Genomic DNA, 16,309 nt, shown 5'->3' on the forward strand with positions numbered 1-16,309 from the left:
CTTTTTTTAAGATACTGGTACTCCAAATTCAGCAGTGACTATCATTAACCCAGGAATGACCATATGCAGTACAAAGCCAGCTCACACGATCATAGAGATATCCTACAAGTTTGTATTAGATTTTCCAGGCAACATCTTGTGCAACACTTGGTATACTAATGTTGAAACAGAAAAGCCAGGACAGCAGTTACTCCATTTTCCCTTTCGTTCTCATAGGTCTTGACAATCACAGGTAAACAGCTACTTAAAATCAGATACTGATATGAAAGCCTGGAGGGTACACAGGAGACAAGACTAGTTCAGCACAGATGATCCTGATGCTTTGAATGCCTTTACAGACAATTTGTACAAACTGTGGAACAAAAAGAATACACAAGGCAAGCCATACTTTCAGAAAAAAAAACTCAAACTTAGTTTCCACAAATAAAGCAGTGTTCCCGTCTTCACTAACAGTTCTACTTCAGTCTTCAAAAAAGGACTACTCAGAAGTAGATAATTGCATTTAGATATACCCCATTTTTATGACTTCTTCCCCATTAAGTAGTCAATTCATTTTTATAAGTCTCCTTGACAGCTCTGAAGATAGCAAAACTCTGTACTGCAGACGCTGCCCATATCTTCATACCATAAGGCACGTCTGGTAAGTAACAAGTAAAGTTAAATCTCAGTTGTTCACATGTGCTTTACACTGTTTGTTTCAACTTCTGACACGATATGAGAAGTTTTTCTAGAATAGGCAATTGATCTGATATAAGGCTCTTTCAAAGTAGTCTTAGTGTTAAGTGTTTCACCAGTGCAGTGACAATAGCTTAATCTACTGTCCCAATAAGATCTGGGACACGTGCAAATTCCATGTGTGTTCCTAAGCAACTGGAAAACAAGTTACACATTCGTTAAGTAGGTTTGATTTGCTAGTTACTTGTATTCACTTATTTGTGGCACACTAGACATTACTATGCCTACTTATCATAACCAAGTGCAAGAGTTACAGTTAAGCACTCATCTGGCAGTTTAAGCTGTCCTCACAGAATTTATCAAGCAACTTTTAAGAACTAATTGACACATTCACTTAGCCCTTCCAAATTAGACTTCCAAAACCCTAATGCACACACATTTGACCAAGACTCAGAATTTAACACCAATAACTTACTACGCAGATTGTGGTAACGATGCTTTTAATAATAGAGTACAATTCCCCACCTGAAAACATCACGAACAGTTACCACTGCTCTGATGAGAGTCTATGACACAGCCAGCAGCAAAGCAGTAACTTTCTTTTAGCACACCTGTTAACATTCATTAGCAGCACATTGGAGTAACAGCACTGAGGAAAGTCTGCTCAGCTTGCAAAACAGCCCAATATTGCCAGTGAGAAGGCATTTCACTTGCTGCAAGCTCCTAATTTTTGCAACAACTGTTTCTGAAGTAAGGATAGCACAGACAGCAGCTCTGGCAGGCATGCAGTGCAAGCAGTTACAGTTTAATTCAAACTGCTTGCAAAACAAGTTCATCCTCAGATGTGCACTTCCTCTGTGTGAGAAACAAGGAAAAATATAGATGACATCAAGTTACATTAGAGCTTCACAGTCTTCTAGACAGTTAAGTTTCTTTAGGCAAGTGTCCAAACTCTTAATAGTAAGCTCTGCTCTAGCTTCAACCACCAGGTCCCAGCATTTGGATATACATTAGAAATTTGCATATGAAAGTTACAAATGCAGTAGTTCTGTATGTTAACCACTGAACCAGGGGTCTTGATTATATTATTAAATACCAAGTTGATACATGCTTCTGCAATAGTCATCTGACTACTTTGACTATCTCTGGTCAACTCATTATCAAGACTTGAGTCTAATTCTCCATTTCAGAAGCCCAGACACAAGCTGGGATAAAAATACTAATAAAGTTTAGCTCAGCTGGAAATACTAAAAGCCAGTAACCAAGTTAATCCATATTCCAAAGTCAGTGCAGCTGGATGTATTTGCAAGGAAAACCTCTACTGAATCCTTCATCTCTTTAGTTCCTCACATCTTAATTTCACTTTCACCCAACAAGCTTTTAATAGTCCAAGGTACATATAAATTTGACTGTTTATTTTTCTGTAAGTAACTTTAAAACATGCTTAGCAGTCTCACTGTTAGTGAACAAAGACAGATTGCATTTGAACAACTATGATCTAATGCAGAAGGTTCTTGCCCACCTGATTCTAGATTGAGTTTAGAGGAATTCAAAGGCCATCATCCTACTTCAAACCACCAGAATTCATTTACTTCTGCACTTGAGACAGCAAGAGACTACAGATTTCATATGTAATCCCTAAATGACCGTTCACTCCAATAGAGCTACACTACTTTTAAGTAGCTAGTTATAATTTCCCCTCTTATTCCATAGTAAAGAAATAGTATTTGTATTCTCATACTGCTGCAATGTGGTAAAGCCAGCAGTTAATGAAGTGAAGTCTCAGTGCCCTTTATCTCACACAATTGTTTAGCATGTGTAAAACACTATTTTAAAAATGTGACTCCTAGATGGCTGGAGGAATAAACCCTTGGATTATGGGACTATTCAGATGTGAGCAATAGCTTTCACTTTACAGAAACTTGGTTTCAGTTCTAGCATCCATTCGAGTCCAAGAGAGAAAAAAGCCAGAAGCACCATTTTAACACCAGGCAAGTTTAAGCTAGCATAGCAAACTGGATCTCATTGTTGATTAGTGATCTCGCATTCTGGTATTCCGAACTTTTGCAACCTGAGGTACAAAACAGACATTGTTCTAGCAGTATCTGAGACTGCTGGCAACTCCCAGCCAGCAATCTCAAACATGGCAGCACTGGAAAGACAGGAGAGTATTTCCAACTTAGGCAGCAACTCATAGTTAGATTCTTACATTAGGCAAGTCTCTGGCTTCCACATATTAGACCAGCACCTTACTTTCTACCAACAGGATCTGACCTCCTATTATTTCAGTACCCAACATGAAGGTTAAAGCAGGAGATGAAGCTTGTGGGCTCACCACCCAGCTTAATTATCAATCTGTCCACTTGGTTTTGTGAAAAAGACCATTGTAAGTATGCAGACATTACTTCTGTTAAGCTACATCACCTCCTCCTTCAGCAACCTCTCTCTTCTGAGGTGGTTGAAGGTTTTGAGGCCATCCACTCTTGCATAAAGGAAACTTACCAACTGGTCTTGATTGAGGGCTTCTCCTTTCTTCAGGCGATCTTTGTAGTCTTCTAGTTTGAGCTGCAGGAAAATCCAAAGTAAATTTTTTATATTGATTTCTGTCTAATGCAGGATATGAATGAGGTTGCATATTACTCCTGTATTTTAAGCTATCTACATACTACAACTGAACAGGAATTTTACTACTACTTCTCATTTTCAGGAGGAAGAAATATAGAAAGTTTTGCGATGCTTTTGATTTGGCTGTCTCCAGGACTGCCTACTTACCTTTCCTGTCTTCAGTCTTTCATTTCTTACTTGCTACCTTTGTTTCATTTAAGAAATCCTAATGCTTTTAACACTAGATCTTTAAGGGGCTACAAACACACTTAGTATCCTTATTTTAAATTAGGCTTTTTTAGCTTTTCTGAGAAAGTGTTGAAATTTAGTTCTCTTACCCTTAAATAATCCTACTTAATTTTCCAGCACGTCTTTAAAAAATCTGGCTTTAGTTATGTCATCAAGATTTTATAGCACTATTTCCTAAGTGAACTTAGGTGTTCAGGGAAGAAATAAGACTCATTTCTAATACACTGAAACAGTCATTAAAAGGTGATATAAACTATACAAAACTAAATTATTAGGTATTACAAGCTTCTTTATACACACAGTGGAAATAAAGGGGCACTCACTGCCATGAAATTGAGTACTATTACATTTGTATATCTACACACACACGGTTTTACTGACACAGTATCTATAAGAAGCCTAGAGCTAGGAATATCTCATTCTCATTTTAGGAAGTCACTTCCATTTGCTGGTGATGCCACACTGTCATTCATGTGAAAATCAAAGATGCTTGAGAAATTAACAACAATAAGTAACCTTGGATAAAATTAGAAGGCAACCCAAAGCTGGTTAATCACACAAAGAAAACATGCTTATCTGACATTATTCAAAATCACAGTGTGATGCATGACATGAGACAGCAGTAATACTGCATCTCCTGCAGGTGGATCAAGTCCCCAGCCACATGGCCAGAAGTCTGATCTACTCCCTCCTCTCACCCTAAGACATAATAGAAAGTTTTTCAGACATTTAGAAAAGCAGAATATATTCATACATTTGCTTTACTTGTAATCCTAACCCAGTACAAAAGCAACAGCACCATTATTTCTTTCATCTTACAGAAAAAGGCATTTTCCTTTTATAGTTAAGAATCATGCACATAGCCTTTATCCATCTGCCAATCAATCAAAAAAGTCTTAGAATGCAAATGCCTGACCAGCTATAACCACAATATTTTAAGTGTATCATCATCTCAGTTCTCAAGACTACTGTCCCTGTCCTATCCTCCCCAAAAAAAACATAGTTCAAAGCAAGAGAGCAGGCCTTGGAGTCTGTTTAAAAGCTTTCAAGTGAATGACATTGTCTACATTTTAAAAATGTAAGTCAAAGATAAACATGTGTTGCACTTCACATTAAACACAATCTGACATTTCCATGAGTCAGAGAAAACATTGTCCCTAATTTCCAATTTTACACACCTCTGCATTCTAATATTAGATGCACGTAATCAATAGAAGAAATAAAGATTCCTGCAAGACTTCAAATAATCTCCAAATCAGTTCTAAGGTAGTTCTGAAATTGATTCAGTCTATTAGAGAAGCATTCCCAGTTATGATGAACATTCAGTCATTTTTCCTAACTATTGGATATGCAGTGTAAAGCCAGCAGCTGAGAACAAGTTCATAGATGGCTGCATTCCTGATTCCCCAAAACAATAATGTTATGCTCACACAACATCAAATGCAAGTAGCCCATTTCAGAACAGTAAGAGTAAAGAACCCCATTCTTCACTATACAGGGTCTATAAACGATGATTTTAAAAACCCACTAGCAAACCCACATCTGGGTTCTTTCACAGCTCAAAGAAAAATAAACCCATGATTACTCTTTATATACACACACATACAACTTAATTCCAGCTATTATAAAATAGGCACCAAGCTTCACAATTAGCAGTTTAAATATGTGCCATACCAAAAAACAACAAGTTACCTTCTTTTTCTCAATGTTCCTGATCTTGTGTTTGAGGCAGATAAGCCCATTATCAATGTAAGTCTCGTATGCCTGGGAAGGAGAGGCTGCCGAGTTCAGCGCAGACTGCAAGGGGCTGGAGGGAGGTTGGTTCTCCCCAGACGGGTTCACCTGCTGCTTGGCCGCCTTCATGCTCTTATCCTCCCCCTCCTCTGACCGGCCTGAAGGTGATGAGCGACGGAAAGGGGCTTGGGAAAGCTGCACCATTGAAATGGATGGAGCTGCAAAGAAACTCCTTTTATTTAGTTCTCTTGATCCCTCCCCCTCCCCCCTTTATTTTTTTAGGTTATATCTTTTCTTATCACACAGAACACGGAGCCACAAAACAGAGCTTCAGAAAGAATTCATCACAATCTTCTGCTCTTCTCCCTCGCCCTTTCAAAATATCTGTAGCAGGAATTTCAAAGCAAGGCAAACTTTGTATTGTTCAAGTCTCCCCACCCACCCAGACACCAGAAATCCTTTACATAGGCAGAATTAGACAGCACAGAGGATGATTCCAGAAACCCAATATAGTGTCCATAGAAAACTAGGCGGGTTTCCCGCACGCATCACCCACAAGGGAGGGAAAAAAAAAAAACCCTGCAAGCAAGTAATTGCAAATCACGCCGCCAGCCTGCAGGAAGGAATGGAAGTGGCACGCCTGACAGCACAGCCCCTCTTTTTCTCATTCCCATTAAATCAGTCTTACCCCTTCATGACCTTTGCAGCAACCCAGCAGAGACTTTAAACTAGAAAGATTTCAATTGAAAAGGGAGGGAAAAAAACCCAACAAAATTACTTGAGCAGTGCATCGAGTTCCAAGAGCATCGTTCTCCCTCGGGAACCGATGCCTGCCCACACCCATCCCAAAGATGCGCTTGGCACCGGCTCCCACGGGAGGGGCCGGGCTTTTTAACCTTGAAGAGGGAATTTTCTTAACGGATGCTCGGCCGCCCTCGCCTCCAGCCGCTTTCCCCGACTCCCGGCGGGCGAGGACACCACGTTCCTGCCCCTGCGGCGCGCGGGGAGGAGGGACCGGGGCGCCCTTGCCCAGGAGCATCTCCCGAGAAGGGCACGGAAAAGGAAAGGGGAACGGGACAAAGGGAGAGGCCACCGGATCCGCCAATCCTTCGGGATTCACCTCTTCCTTCACCGCTTGCCCGAGGGATGATGGAAGGAGCATGATGGGGGGAAGGCGTCCCGCCCGACGCACACTACAGCTCCCGCCTCCGCGCTCACCTCAGTGCCCGCGCGCACTCAGACCCGCCCCGTCACCCGCCCCCCACGCCCTATATAGAGAGGCAGAGTGAGGGGGCGGGGCCTAAGGGGGAGGGCACCGCCCGTCTGGCCAATCGCCGGCGCCGCCTGCTGTCTCCCCCCTCCCCACGCTGCTGCGCGTCACGTGATGCGAGGAGGGGCGGGGCCCGTGAAGGTCAGCGCGGCCCCGCCCTTGGGGGGCGTAGGGGGATGGGATGGGTGGGAAGGGGCCTTAAAGATCGTCAAGTTCCAACCCTGCCATGGGCAGAGGCACCTCCCACCAAACCAGGCTGCTCAAAGCCTCATCCAGCCTGGCCTTGAACACCTCCAGGGATGGGGCAACCACAGCTTCCTTGAGTAACCTGTGCCAGTGCCTCACCACCCTCATGGTGAAGAAATTCCTCCTTATATCATTGGAAAGGGTCCAGAGGAGGGCTACAAAGATGATCAGAGAGCTGGAGCATCTCCCATATGAGGACAGGCTGAGATAGTTGGTGTTGTTCAGCCTGGAGAAGAGAAGGCTCCGAGAAGATCTTATAGCGATCTTCCAGTACCTGAAGGGGCTACAGGAAAGCTGTGGAGGGGCTGTTTACAAAGGCTTATAGTGATAGGAGTAGGGGCAATGGCTGTAAACTGGGGAGGGGCAGATTTAAGCTACGCATAAGGAGTGTGGATGCCCCATCACTGGAGGTGTTCAAGGCCAGGTTGGATGGGGCCTTTGGCAGCCTGATCTAGTGGGAGGCGTCCCTGTCCATGGCAGGGGTGTTGAAACTGAGTGATCTTTAAGGTCCCTTCCAACCCATACTATTCAATGATTCTATGATTCTAAATCTGCCCCTCTTCAGCTTGTCCTCCTATGGGAGGTGCTCCAGCCCTCCGAGTATCAAGTTCCTAGATCAGACAACAAGTGTGGTGCCTCCAGCATTCACCACTGGAGCACACATCTTATGAGGAGCGTCTGAGGGAGCTGGGGTTGTTTGGAGAAGAGAGCATAAGGAGATGTTATTGCTCGTTACAACCACCTGAAAAGAGGTTGTATGGAGGCGGGTTTTGATCTCTTCTCTCAAGTAACGAGGGATAGGATGAGAGAAAATGGCCTCAAGTTGCTCCATGGGAGGTTTAGATTGGATATTATGAAAAATGTCTTTACCAAAAGAGTGGTGAAGTACTGGAACAGGCTGCGTATGGAAGTGGTGGAGGCGCCATCCCTGGATGTGTTCAAGAAGCATGTAGATGTCGCACTTTGTGACATGGTTTAGTAAACACAACAGTGTTGGGTTGATGGTTGGACTGTATGATCTTGGAGGTGTTTTTCAACATTGATGAGTCTATGATTCTATGATAAAACCTGGTGTTCCACCAGAGCCTTGTGTGGGCAAGAGACCTCATTGACGGCCCTGACGGGATGTGGGGAACAGGCTGTCCTGGGAGAGCATTGGCTGCCACCAGCTTCATAAAGAAGGGCAAACCACTGTCAAGTTCGCAGGCAAGACCTGGTGTTCCTCCAGAGCCTTGTGTGAGCAAGAGTACTGAGTGATGGCCCTGGCGGGAGGTGGGGAACAGGGTGTCCTGGAAGAGCATGGCCTGCCACCAGCTTCACAGGGAAGGGAAATAAGGTGTGACACCATCCCATGCCTTGCTCTGTCCACTCACAGGTCCCCCATGAAGCCACAATCCACTGTCTAGCTGCGCTTATCACAGCAGCCTCTCCAAATACTTGGCTCAGGACAGGCTGGTTTCTCTTTCCAAGCAGCCTAGAGAAAAAGGTTTTGTCCCTAATGCAAGGGGATCCCAGTCTCCACGTGTTGACAACGCAGGGCCCAATTGCACCCTTTCAGTAGCACAGTCTGGGTGGCTGTGGGACAGTGTGAAGAGTTGGTCTGTGTATGTTTAAACCAGCAGAAGGTTTCCTCTGGGCCAGTACAGAGCCCCTTGAGGAGACTTACAGGGATGTGGGTCATCTCATGTAATAAAAGATGTGTCCTCTATAAATGCAACCGAGTCATATAAACACACGCTAGCTCATAAAAGCACTTAAGTCCACCGAACACACACAATAAAATGATCACAAACAAATTTTTGTGGACCTCTAACAACGGCATCAGCACTGCACAAGGTATCAAAGGCTGGAAAACTAGAGAAAACAGGCCTTTGGCAGACCTGAGGACTACGCTAGTTTTGTTTTCTGTGTTTCTCTTTTTGTGGTCACTACCTCAAAAAGCAATAAATAATACAGCAAGTTGGGAGAAATTCTGAAAGTTGTAAAAGTTATGAAAATTGGGACATTCTGAAAGACACAAAAATGAATCAGTAAAGATTGTGAAGAGAGGTTTTACAGAACACAAAAGTTGCCTATATACTACGCAGAATGGATGTCAGAGCTGGAGAAGAGCTCATACAAAAGAAAGGTTGCATTTTAAAGTAAAGCCAAGCAATTGATAAGTGACTGAAACAATAAGGAGAATTCAGAGTGTTGCAGAATTGGGTTCAGCGATATGGAATTACCTTTAGCATCCACTGTCTTGCCACTTCTCCTGCTTTAATCACAAGTTTCAAAATACTTTATTTTCTTAAAGCCCTAGCTCCTAGAAGGAGGTCACTTGGTGAGGCTAATGTTGACTGAGAAGAAATGCTAATAAATATGACTCAGCTTATGCCTACAATCAGTAACATACACTGGAAGTCCTTCCTGTAGATTTCTGTTCTTTGTGTGGCTTTGTTCAAAGCTGGAACTGATGGGCTAAATCCTTGCAAAGTAGTTATAAAATGAATGATCAATTAACGCACATATTAATAAAAAGTCATAATTAATGTGCAGACACCTGGGACAATTCTATAAATCATAATCACAGTTCTCAAACTACAGTGCACTTTTACAATTAGGAAATGGTATAAAAGAGGAAAAAAAAGAAGAGTCATACAAGACAAATCCTTATTTAAAATCAAAAGATATTTGAACTTTATTTTAAAACAAATACAGAATAACTATTTGATGCTACATGCATAGTATATGTGTGATCTCTAGAGTATTTTAAAGAGCTTTATTAATGTGGCAAGGTCACACACACCAAAGTTAGGAAATGCCAGGATTCAGTGCAGCCTAAATTAATTAGTTTAATGATATTTTGCAGATCCATTGTGAGATGATGTTTAAGTAGATGATCACAGGTTATCACAGTCTAGCCACAGATCGATAGTATCCAGAGTCCTAGAGGCTCAGCATTCCCAACCCGATGATCTGTGCTTTTTACACCAGAATCAGAAAGGGATTGCACTCTAATGGCTGAAGAAAAACATACTGTTCACTTTTTTTCATGTTTGACTGATTCTGCTTATCCCCTCCAACTGGGACAGCCCTGATATTTCCCAGTCCTGGCAGTTTACCTCACTGTCATTTTCTTGCATTCCTGTTTCAACTCCAGGCTCAGTTTTTCTGCCTAGGTATGCGTGTTCTCTGAGTCACAGGATCCCCTGAGAAGCAGTAAGTGGGTTGCACACAATTCCACCCCTTTGCTCAACCCCTTCCAGTCTTCTACACTTGCCTCCTTATCCAGCCTGCCAAACCCCTTCCTAACCCAGGTGGAATCCAGTGTCAGTCAGCCTGCTTCCTTCCAGTTACAGTGGGCCAACCCCCAGACAGCCATGGTGAAGACAGAGACCAGGTTCCCTCTTTCATTCCATGCCACCCCTTTTATTATTGCATTGTCAAACTCCAGAAAGTAAATGAATGTGTAGAATAAGATCGGGTGCTTGTTAGCTTTAGAGAGAAAGACAGCCAGTAAACAGCCAGTGTTGGCAAAGACTATATGCGGATGGACTAGAGAAGCCTGTTTTATTCATGGAACATCTCTCAGAAAGGAAGGCTGAGGAATTACGGAAGCAACAAGGGATGAATACATTAGATCTCATGAAGAGGAATATTAGTCAGAATTACACCCAATTTATTGGAAGAACCTAGAGGATCTTAGGAAATATGTTGCTGCAAGACTATGCTATCCTGCAAGGATTTTTTTTGTGTATACACTCTGTGGCTTCCTGACTGCTGTTCAGAACTTGAAGCCAAGGAGTGTGGTGGAAGGGTGCTTCACTCAGTGTCCAGCACTACCTTACAGAAGCTGCTGCAGACCACAATGATTTCTACCTAACTTTTGCAAATGCATGTTAAAGATACAGTTCTCCCTTTTCAATCCAGCCTGTCTTCTGTGTTTCCTTCAGTGGATCCTAGTTTCAGTTTCTTTGTACAGAAACTTTTTCTCCTTCCTTTTTACCTCCATGTTCAATCCTGTGTGGCAAACTGGTTCATATTCCTGCTCTTCCTGCGCAACCAGGGCCAGGAACCCTTTCCAATTTCCAGCCAATTTTAATCTCCTCACTCAGTCCTCACCTCACCAGAATTCTTGGATTCTTGATTCTATCAACTCCTTTCCATTCCTCTCATTTTGCTTCCCAGCACCTGCTTTCTGCATTTTCATCAGACATAATCTTCAAGGGAAAGAGGAAAGGGAGGCATGAAAGTAAGCAAAAATAGTTACTGTGCCTGGGTGCAGCCATTAGAAGCTTAGTCAAATTTCACCTATGTAGCTCCAGGCCAAACAGGGTATATTTAATTAAAGCCCGTGTTAACACCTGTAAAATCTGTGAGGGAACAGAGTTGTGCTCCCTGGCAGAAGCATCTTTGGAGATTTCACAAGTTCATCTGAAAGAGCTCTCTGTGGAGTATGTTCCAACTGCCTGCATATAGGCATACTGCACAAAAGCCACTCCTTGACAGCAGGGTTGAAATTCCTCTTCCCAAACTGCAGGTTTCTAGAATTTCAGAACACAGAAAGGACCCTGTTGCACTACTTGGTTTTTTAGTCCCATTCTTGAAAACGGCTAACCCAGTGGGTCTCAACTCAGTTCGAGGCAGACACCTGGAATGGAAGATTTCATCTGGAAATGAAAAAATGGTAAAAGCAAATTAAAAAATAAATTGGGAAGTAATGGGCAACCTTAGTAATAAGAGGGGCCAGCTGAGATAGAAAAACACGTTGTGGTCCAAGCAGCGCAAGCAGCAGCACCTGCTTCTCTTTGTTTCTCTGTCCTTGCTCAGGACTTCCATCAAACCGCAGCTGCAAAAGGTGAAACATTAGAGAACAGGAGTTCATATGGGATGTCCCTTTTTTTGTGTGAGTAGGTGAAAATTTCAAAAGAAGTCCACTAATTTCCAAGAGTGAGACTGAAGGGAATGTTTGCCCACATATGCTTTTCAGTAAGAACTGGTACATGAAAGTGCATTTGTTATTTATGTCAGAAGCATTGCTCTCATTGACCCTATGAAAAAAAGTTTGCATACTCCTAAGTCTGGGAAGTTATAACTCACAGCTATGTTTGTTGAGGTTTTTGGCAGCTAAACTTTCTCCACAGTTTATGTGCAGAGAACATGCAGACTGTATGGCTTTGAAAGGCTTCTGTGCTCTGCTGTGAGGACCACCCTTCTTTTCAGGATGGGACTCACTCTGTGTTTTCTGTGTTTCTGCTACTAAGCATGTGGGCAAGAAGATGCTTGACTCAGGTGTAAAGCAGATAAAAGGAAGGAAGATAATATAGACGACAGAAGACTAGTCTGAGTGAGACTGTTGGGGAAACTTTGGAAATTTGATGTTAAATTAACAGTATTAGTAAACTTGTAAAATTAGGCACTGAAAAGTTAGAAATTAGTAGAAGTAGATTTTTCTTTAAAACCAATACTAATTCCGTTCATGTGATGCCTGTCTGCTGGCATGTTGATAAATTTATAAATTAACATATTTAGAGTGTAATTTTCTCCATGACTCTCCTCCTCTTTTGTTCTGTGCCTGGCATGGATGTGGCCTTAGAACAGAACTGGATAGTGCATTAAAACAGCTGATGAGTTCAGGACTGATAGCTTGTTTTTGCAGGATTTAAAAGACTCAGAGTGAGTGAGCAAAGTAACTGCAGGGAAAGACGTTTTTATGGATAATGCAAGTGAACACTGACTTTTAAGCTAAATGTATCCATCTTTCTGCTACAAAATTCAGGAGAACTTTATATGGATCCTCATTTTCTAGATGTTTTAGGATGTGGTTGTAGGTACAGAGCATTCACAGCCACAAGTAACAGAAAGGGAGAGAAGTGCTTCGAGTATAATATAGTCCTTTGCATATAAAGCATTCTGGAGCATTAAGGGTTGCAAATTATGTTCTCAATGCTAGTAGCATCTGTGACAATTTCTCTGTGTCTTATCTGTAGAAAGAGGGGGTAATCCTGCCTCTGCCATTCACAGGAATGCTGATAAAAAGCTGCCCAATATATTTCCTCATCCAAAACCAACTCTGTTTTCATACCAGACCTTTATTATTTAGTGTTGGTAGTCTATGACAAAATGCTTTCTTTTCCTAAATGTAAAGGAGAGTTCTGTGATGGGAAGTTAATTATTTATAGGAACCGTAAAACTGTGCATGCTCACCATTCTGCATAGGGATAGTTAATCCCTATGATACTGTGAGCTAAGTGTGCGACCTTCATCTGCTCCTCTAGCGGAACCCAGGTAGTTCAGTGCCTCTTTGCTATACATTTTTTGCTGTAAATTGCTCAGTGACCCTCTCCTTCTGCTGCAGCCCTGAAGAGCCCTTCACTGCTGTGGGTCGCCTTTAAAATATTACTGTTTTACGGTGTATTTCTCTGTTAGAGCATTTTTTGCTATGATTTTCATCTGCATTAAAGTAGCTCTCCAATTATTTTTTTAAAACCTTTCTCAAATATCTGGGGTCCTTCTTTTTTTTAAGATTTCTCAGTTCTTACGCATTTTCTTTTCACCGAATTTGATTTACTTGCTGGTCTAGCAACTCACCCGCAGGATCCTTAATCACTAATGGCTCAAGCCTGTGTAGCAGGCATCTCACAAGCATGAATCTCTGGCTGGCTGTGCTCTTATGACCATGGGTGCATAGTTCAAAAATGTTTAAGTCAAATAAATTAAAAAAATACAACAGCTTGACTTGATTGTTTGCTTTATCCAGTTGGTCATCTTAGATGTAGTTTAGATACTAATGATTTGGGCAGCTTAGAAGCTTTCACCTTATGACCAATAGCCCTAACTCCTCCAGAGAAACTAACAGATTTTTATTATTCCCAGGGAAATACTAGTAACAAATCTATTTCCTTCTTATTGCCACCTAAACACCTTCCATCTCAGGCTTTTTAGGTGGACCTGTAGGAAATACTTTCACTTGTGTTTCCCTTTGAGTCTTACTAAGTCACAGCTACCTTCTAGGATTCAATTAAACTTAGTTTTAAACTCTGATATCAGACTGTCCCTGCAATCTGGTACCTTTCTCTGCATCATTAGCCAATACAGTGTGAGGAAAGAATAAAAAAGGCCCAGCTTTCTGATTTTTTTTCATTAGAAAGAAAGGATGGGTGGCAGACAAACTGACAGTCCTGAAATCTTGTCTGTGACCTGAACTCAGGACTCAGCTTCTGTGGTTTCATATTTTTTCTTCTGCAAGTTCTGAGCAATTTTGCATGCAAAATATTATGCACCTTTGTGTAATTGATTAAGAAGAGGGGCAGAATTTGACAACTTCACAAAGTGCTATTTTCAGGTTCAGTCAAGAGAAAAAAAACCCACCTAAAATGATTAGGGAAGAAAGCTTGAAGACTGTAGAGATTTTTTGTTATCAGTTAGCTTATTTCATTAATTTGTTTTCCTGTAAAAACTTAAAATTTACATGAAATAATGTCGTATTTATGTGGGGAAGATGTCAACCAAGGTTTAAAATCCACAGTAAATAGAAATTATAGGAAAAAATCATAAATCAGGGACCCAAAGTAGCCCTCTAATAGCTTTACTAAAGTAGAGAGATGCTTTCTAAAATCGTACGCGCATGTGTTTAGTTTTATGTTGCCCATTTTCTCACAAAATGAAACAATACTGAACACAAGTTTTAGTATTTATAGGATAAGGTCTCTGTTTCTTGAAGACCTCCAAGGATTCCTTGTAGAATTCAATGTATGAAAAACAGTTTTGGTTGTAGCCGTTCATTTTCCTACCCTTTTATAAAATCCAGGCTGTTTATTCATTTGTATTTTGAAAACGTTTCTATTGCAACCATGATTTTCTTAGACTCACCAGCAAATAAACTGCTTATAACTCTATCAATATTGTTTAAAAAATAGCAATTGATTTTTATCAGAAATAGGAATATTTCTAAGAATTTATAACAGGGCTGAAACCATGCCAACAATTTCATAAATCCCTTAGACAGCCAGCAGAATGCATTTATTCAGGGATCTTAGGTCTTAATATTATTTATGCTATTAAAATTAATTTAAAATTGCTCTTTTTTTATCACCTGTTTCACCTAAATCCCATTATCATTCATTCTCAATATTTGCTACAAACAGTAGTTCAAACACTCCCTCTTAAAATACCTGCATAGAAACAAATCAGACGTTTTCTTACTGTGTTGTTTCACCACAAGAAGTAAGGTTTCACTTGAAACAATTTGATTAATTACGTTGCATTTTTATGTTGGCCATGTTGATATGAGTGCACCCATGGCAGCCCGCAGCCACAAGGAATATAAACTGCAGTTGAGACTGTAAATTATTCTTTTGTTCTGGACCCTAATTAAACATGCATAAGCTCATGATTAACTTTGAGCATTTGACTAATCCCACAGACTTCATTAAAACAATATATGCTACAAATTTCATTTTTCTTAAAAATTCATCTTGAAAAGCCTCTTTTGTTTTGTTTTTTTGCATTTGCTGTTTTTCCTGCTCACAAGAATTGTGATCTTAATGGAATGGTTCATCTTCCTAAAGAGTAAATTCTTCCTTGAGATAAAAATCTTGACAACTTTCCAGTGCCGATTTGTACGCTAATGGAAAAGTGACGTTAAAGATCTTTAGTTAAAAGTGTTTGTGAATGATTGTTTACCCTCTGTATAATTCTTATAATTCAGATACATATGTATTATTATGTTTTAAAAGTTATGACCAGAGATCCTGTTAAAAAAAAGGGAAAACAAGAAAGTAGTGTTTCTGCAGCACTTTGAAAGTGCAGAAATGTAGTTACGAAAAAGCAATGAATACTGTTGTCAAAAGCATACTGCTTTTATAGATCCTACAGCCAATGGAATATGAGGAATGTTTTCTGGTAAGAAAACCCAGAACCAGTTCTGAAGCTTGCTAGAATATAGGAGAATTGCTCAATATTTTTTAAAATTCTCCTGGTTTTCAACGGACTCTACACTAGCACAACTGAAGACAAAATACCTGTGAAATAATAAAGGCCTTCAAGTTAAGTTAACTGCAGCAGTGTTTTAAGATCCTCAGAAAAACAGACCAGCATTATACTTATACATTGCTACCACTGCTGATGAGAAAACAAAAGAGCCAGGGGTAAGCCTGGGAGAGACATTCCATGACCATTGTACAGCTTTGAAGGAAACCTATAAAAACCTGAACGAAGTCCAACCTTGAAATATTCTTGCACTAATGATGAAAGGCAGCATGAGCAGATGCGGTTATCTTCATGTTTCAGTAATAAATAAATATGCATTCATTTCACAGACTAAAATGACCTAGATTGACTCAAGTGTCACCAGTGTGATACACAGGATTGCTAACGCAGATTGAAAACAATTTCCCTTTGGAATGTTGCCCTGCCTTATGTGCCTGGGTTATGGCCACATTGTCCATGCCACCAGCACATCAAGAGCACAAAATCCTGGGACAGGCTGGATGCCTGCATCATGACCAAACTTCCCGGGCCTTAGAGTTCTTTGGAAGCACTTGAATT

General features: G+C 41.0%; 1 protein-coding gene across 10 annotated transcripts in view; it reads right to left on the reverse strand.

The window, feature by feature from the left end:
• Positions 1 to 6,505, reverse strand: part of CAPRIN2 (caprin family member 2) — a 32,337-nt gene extending 25,832 nt beyond the window's left edge. The window contains exons 1-3 of one of the 10 annotated variants that reach the window (XM_054087967.1): positions 6,481 to 6,505; positions 5,221 to 5,420; positions 3,178 to 3,240 (exon numbers count right to left, since the gene is read on the reverse strand). In XM_054087967.1, the coding sequence (XP_053943942.1) occupies positions 3,178 to 3,240; positions 5,221 to 5,391 (234 nt within the window). In that variant the 5' untranslated portion in view covers positions 5,392 to 5,420; positions 6,481 to 6,505. Of the gene's footprint in view, positions 1 to 3,177; positions 3,241 to 5,220; positions 6,348 to 6,382 lie in introns of those variants that run through there. The other 9 variants (XM_054087936.1, XM_054087944.1, XM_054087950.1 and 6 more) reach the window with 9 other exon arrangements.
• Between the last annotated feature and the right edge of the window lie 9,804 nt (positions 6,506 to 16,309).

The sequence above is a fragment of the Cuculus canorus genome, chromosome 1 (genome assembly GCF_017976375.1).
Source record: "Cuculus canorus isolate bCucCan1 chromosome 1, bCucCan1.pri, whole genome shotgun sequence".
Classification (NCBI taxonomy): Eukaryota; Metazoa; Chordata; class Aves; order Cuculiformes; family Cuculidae; genus Cuculus; species Cuculus canorus.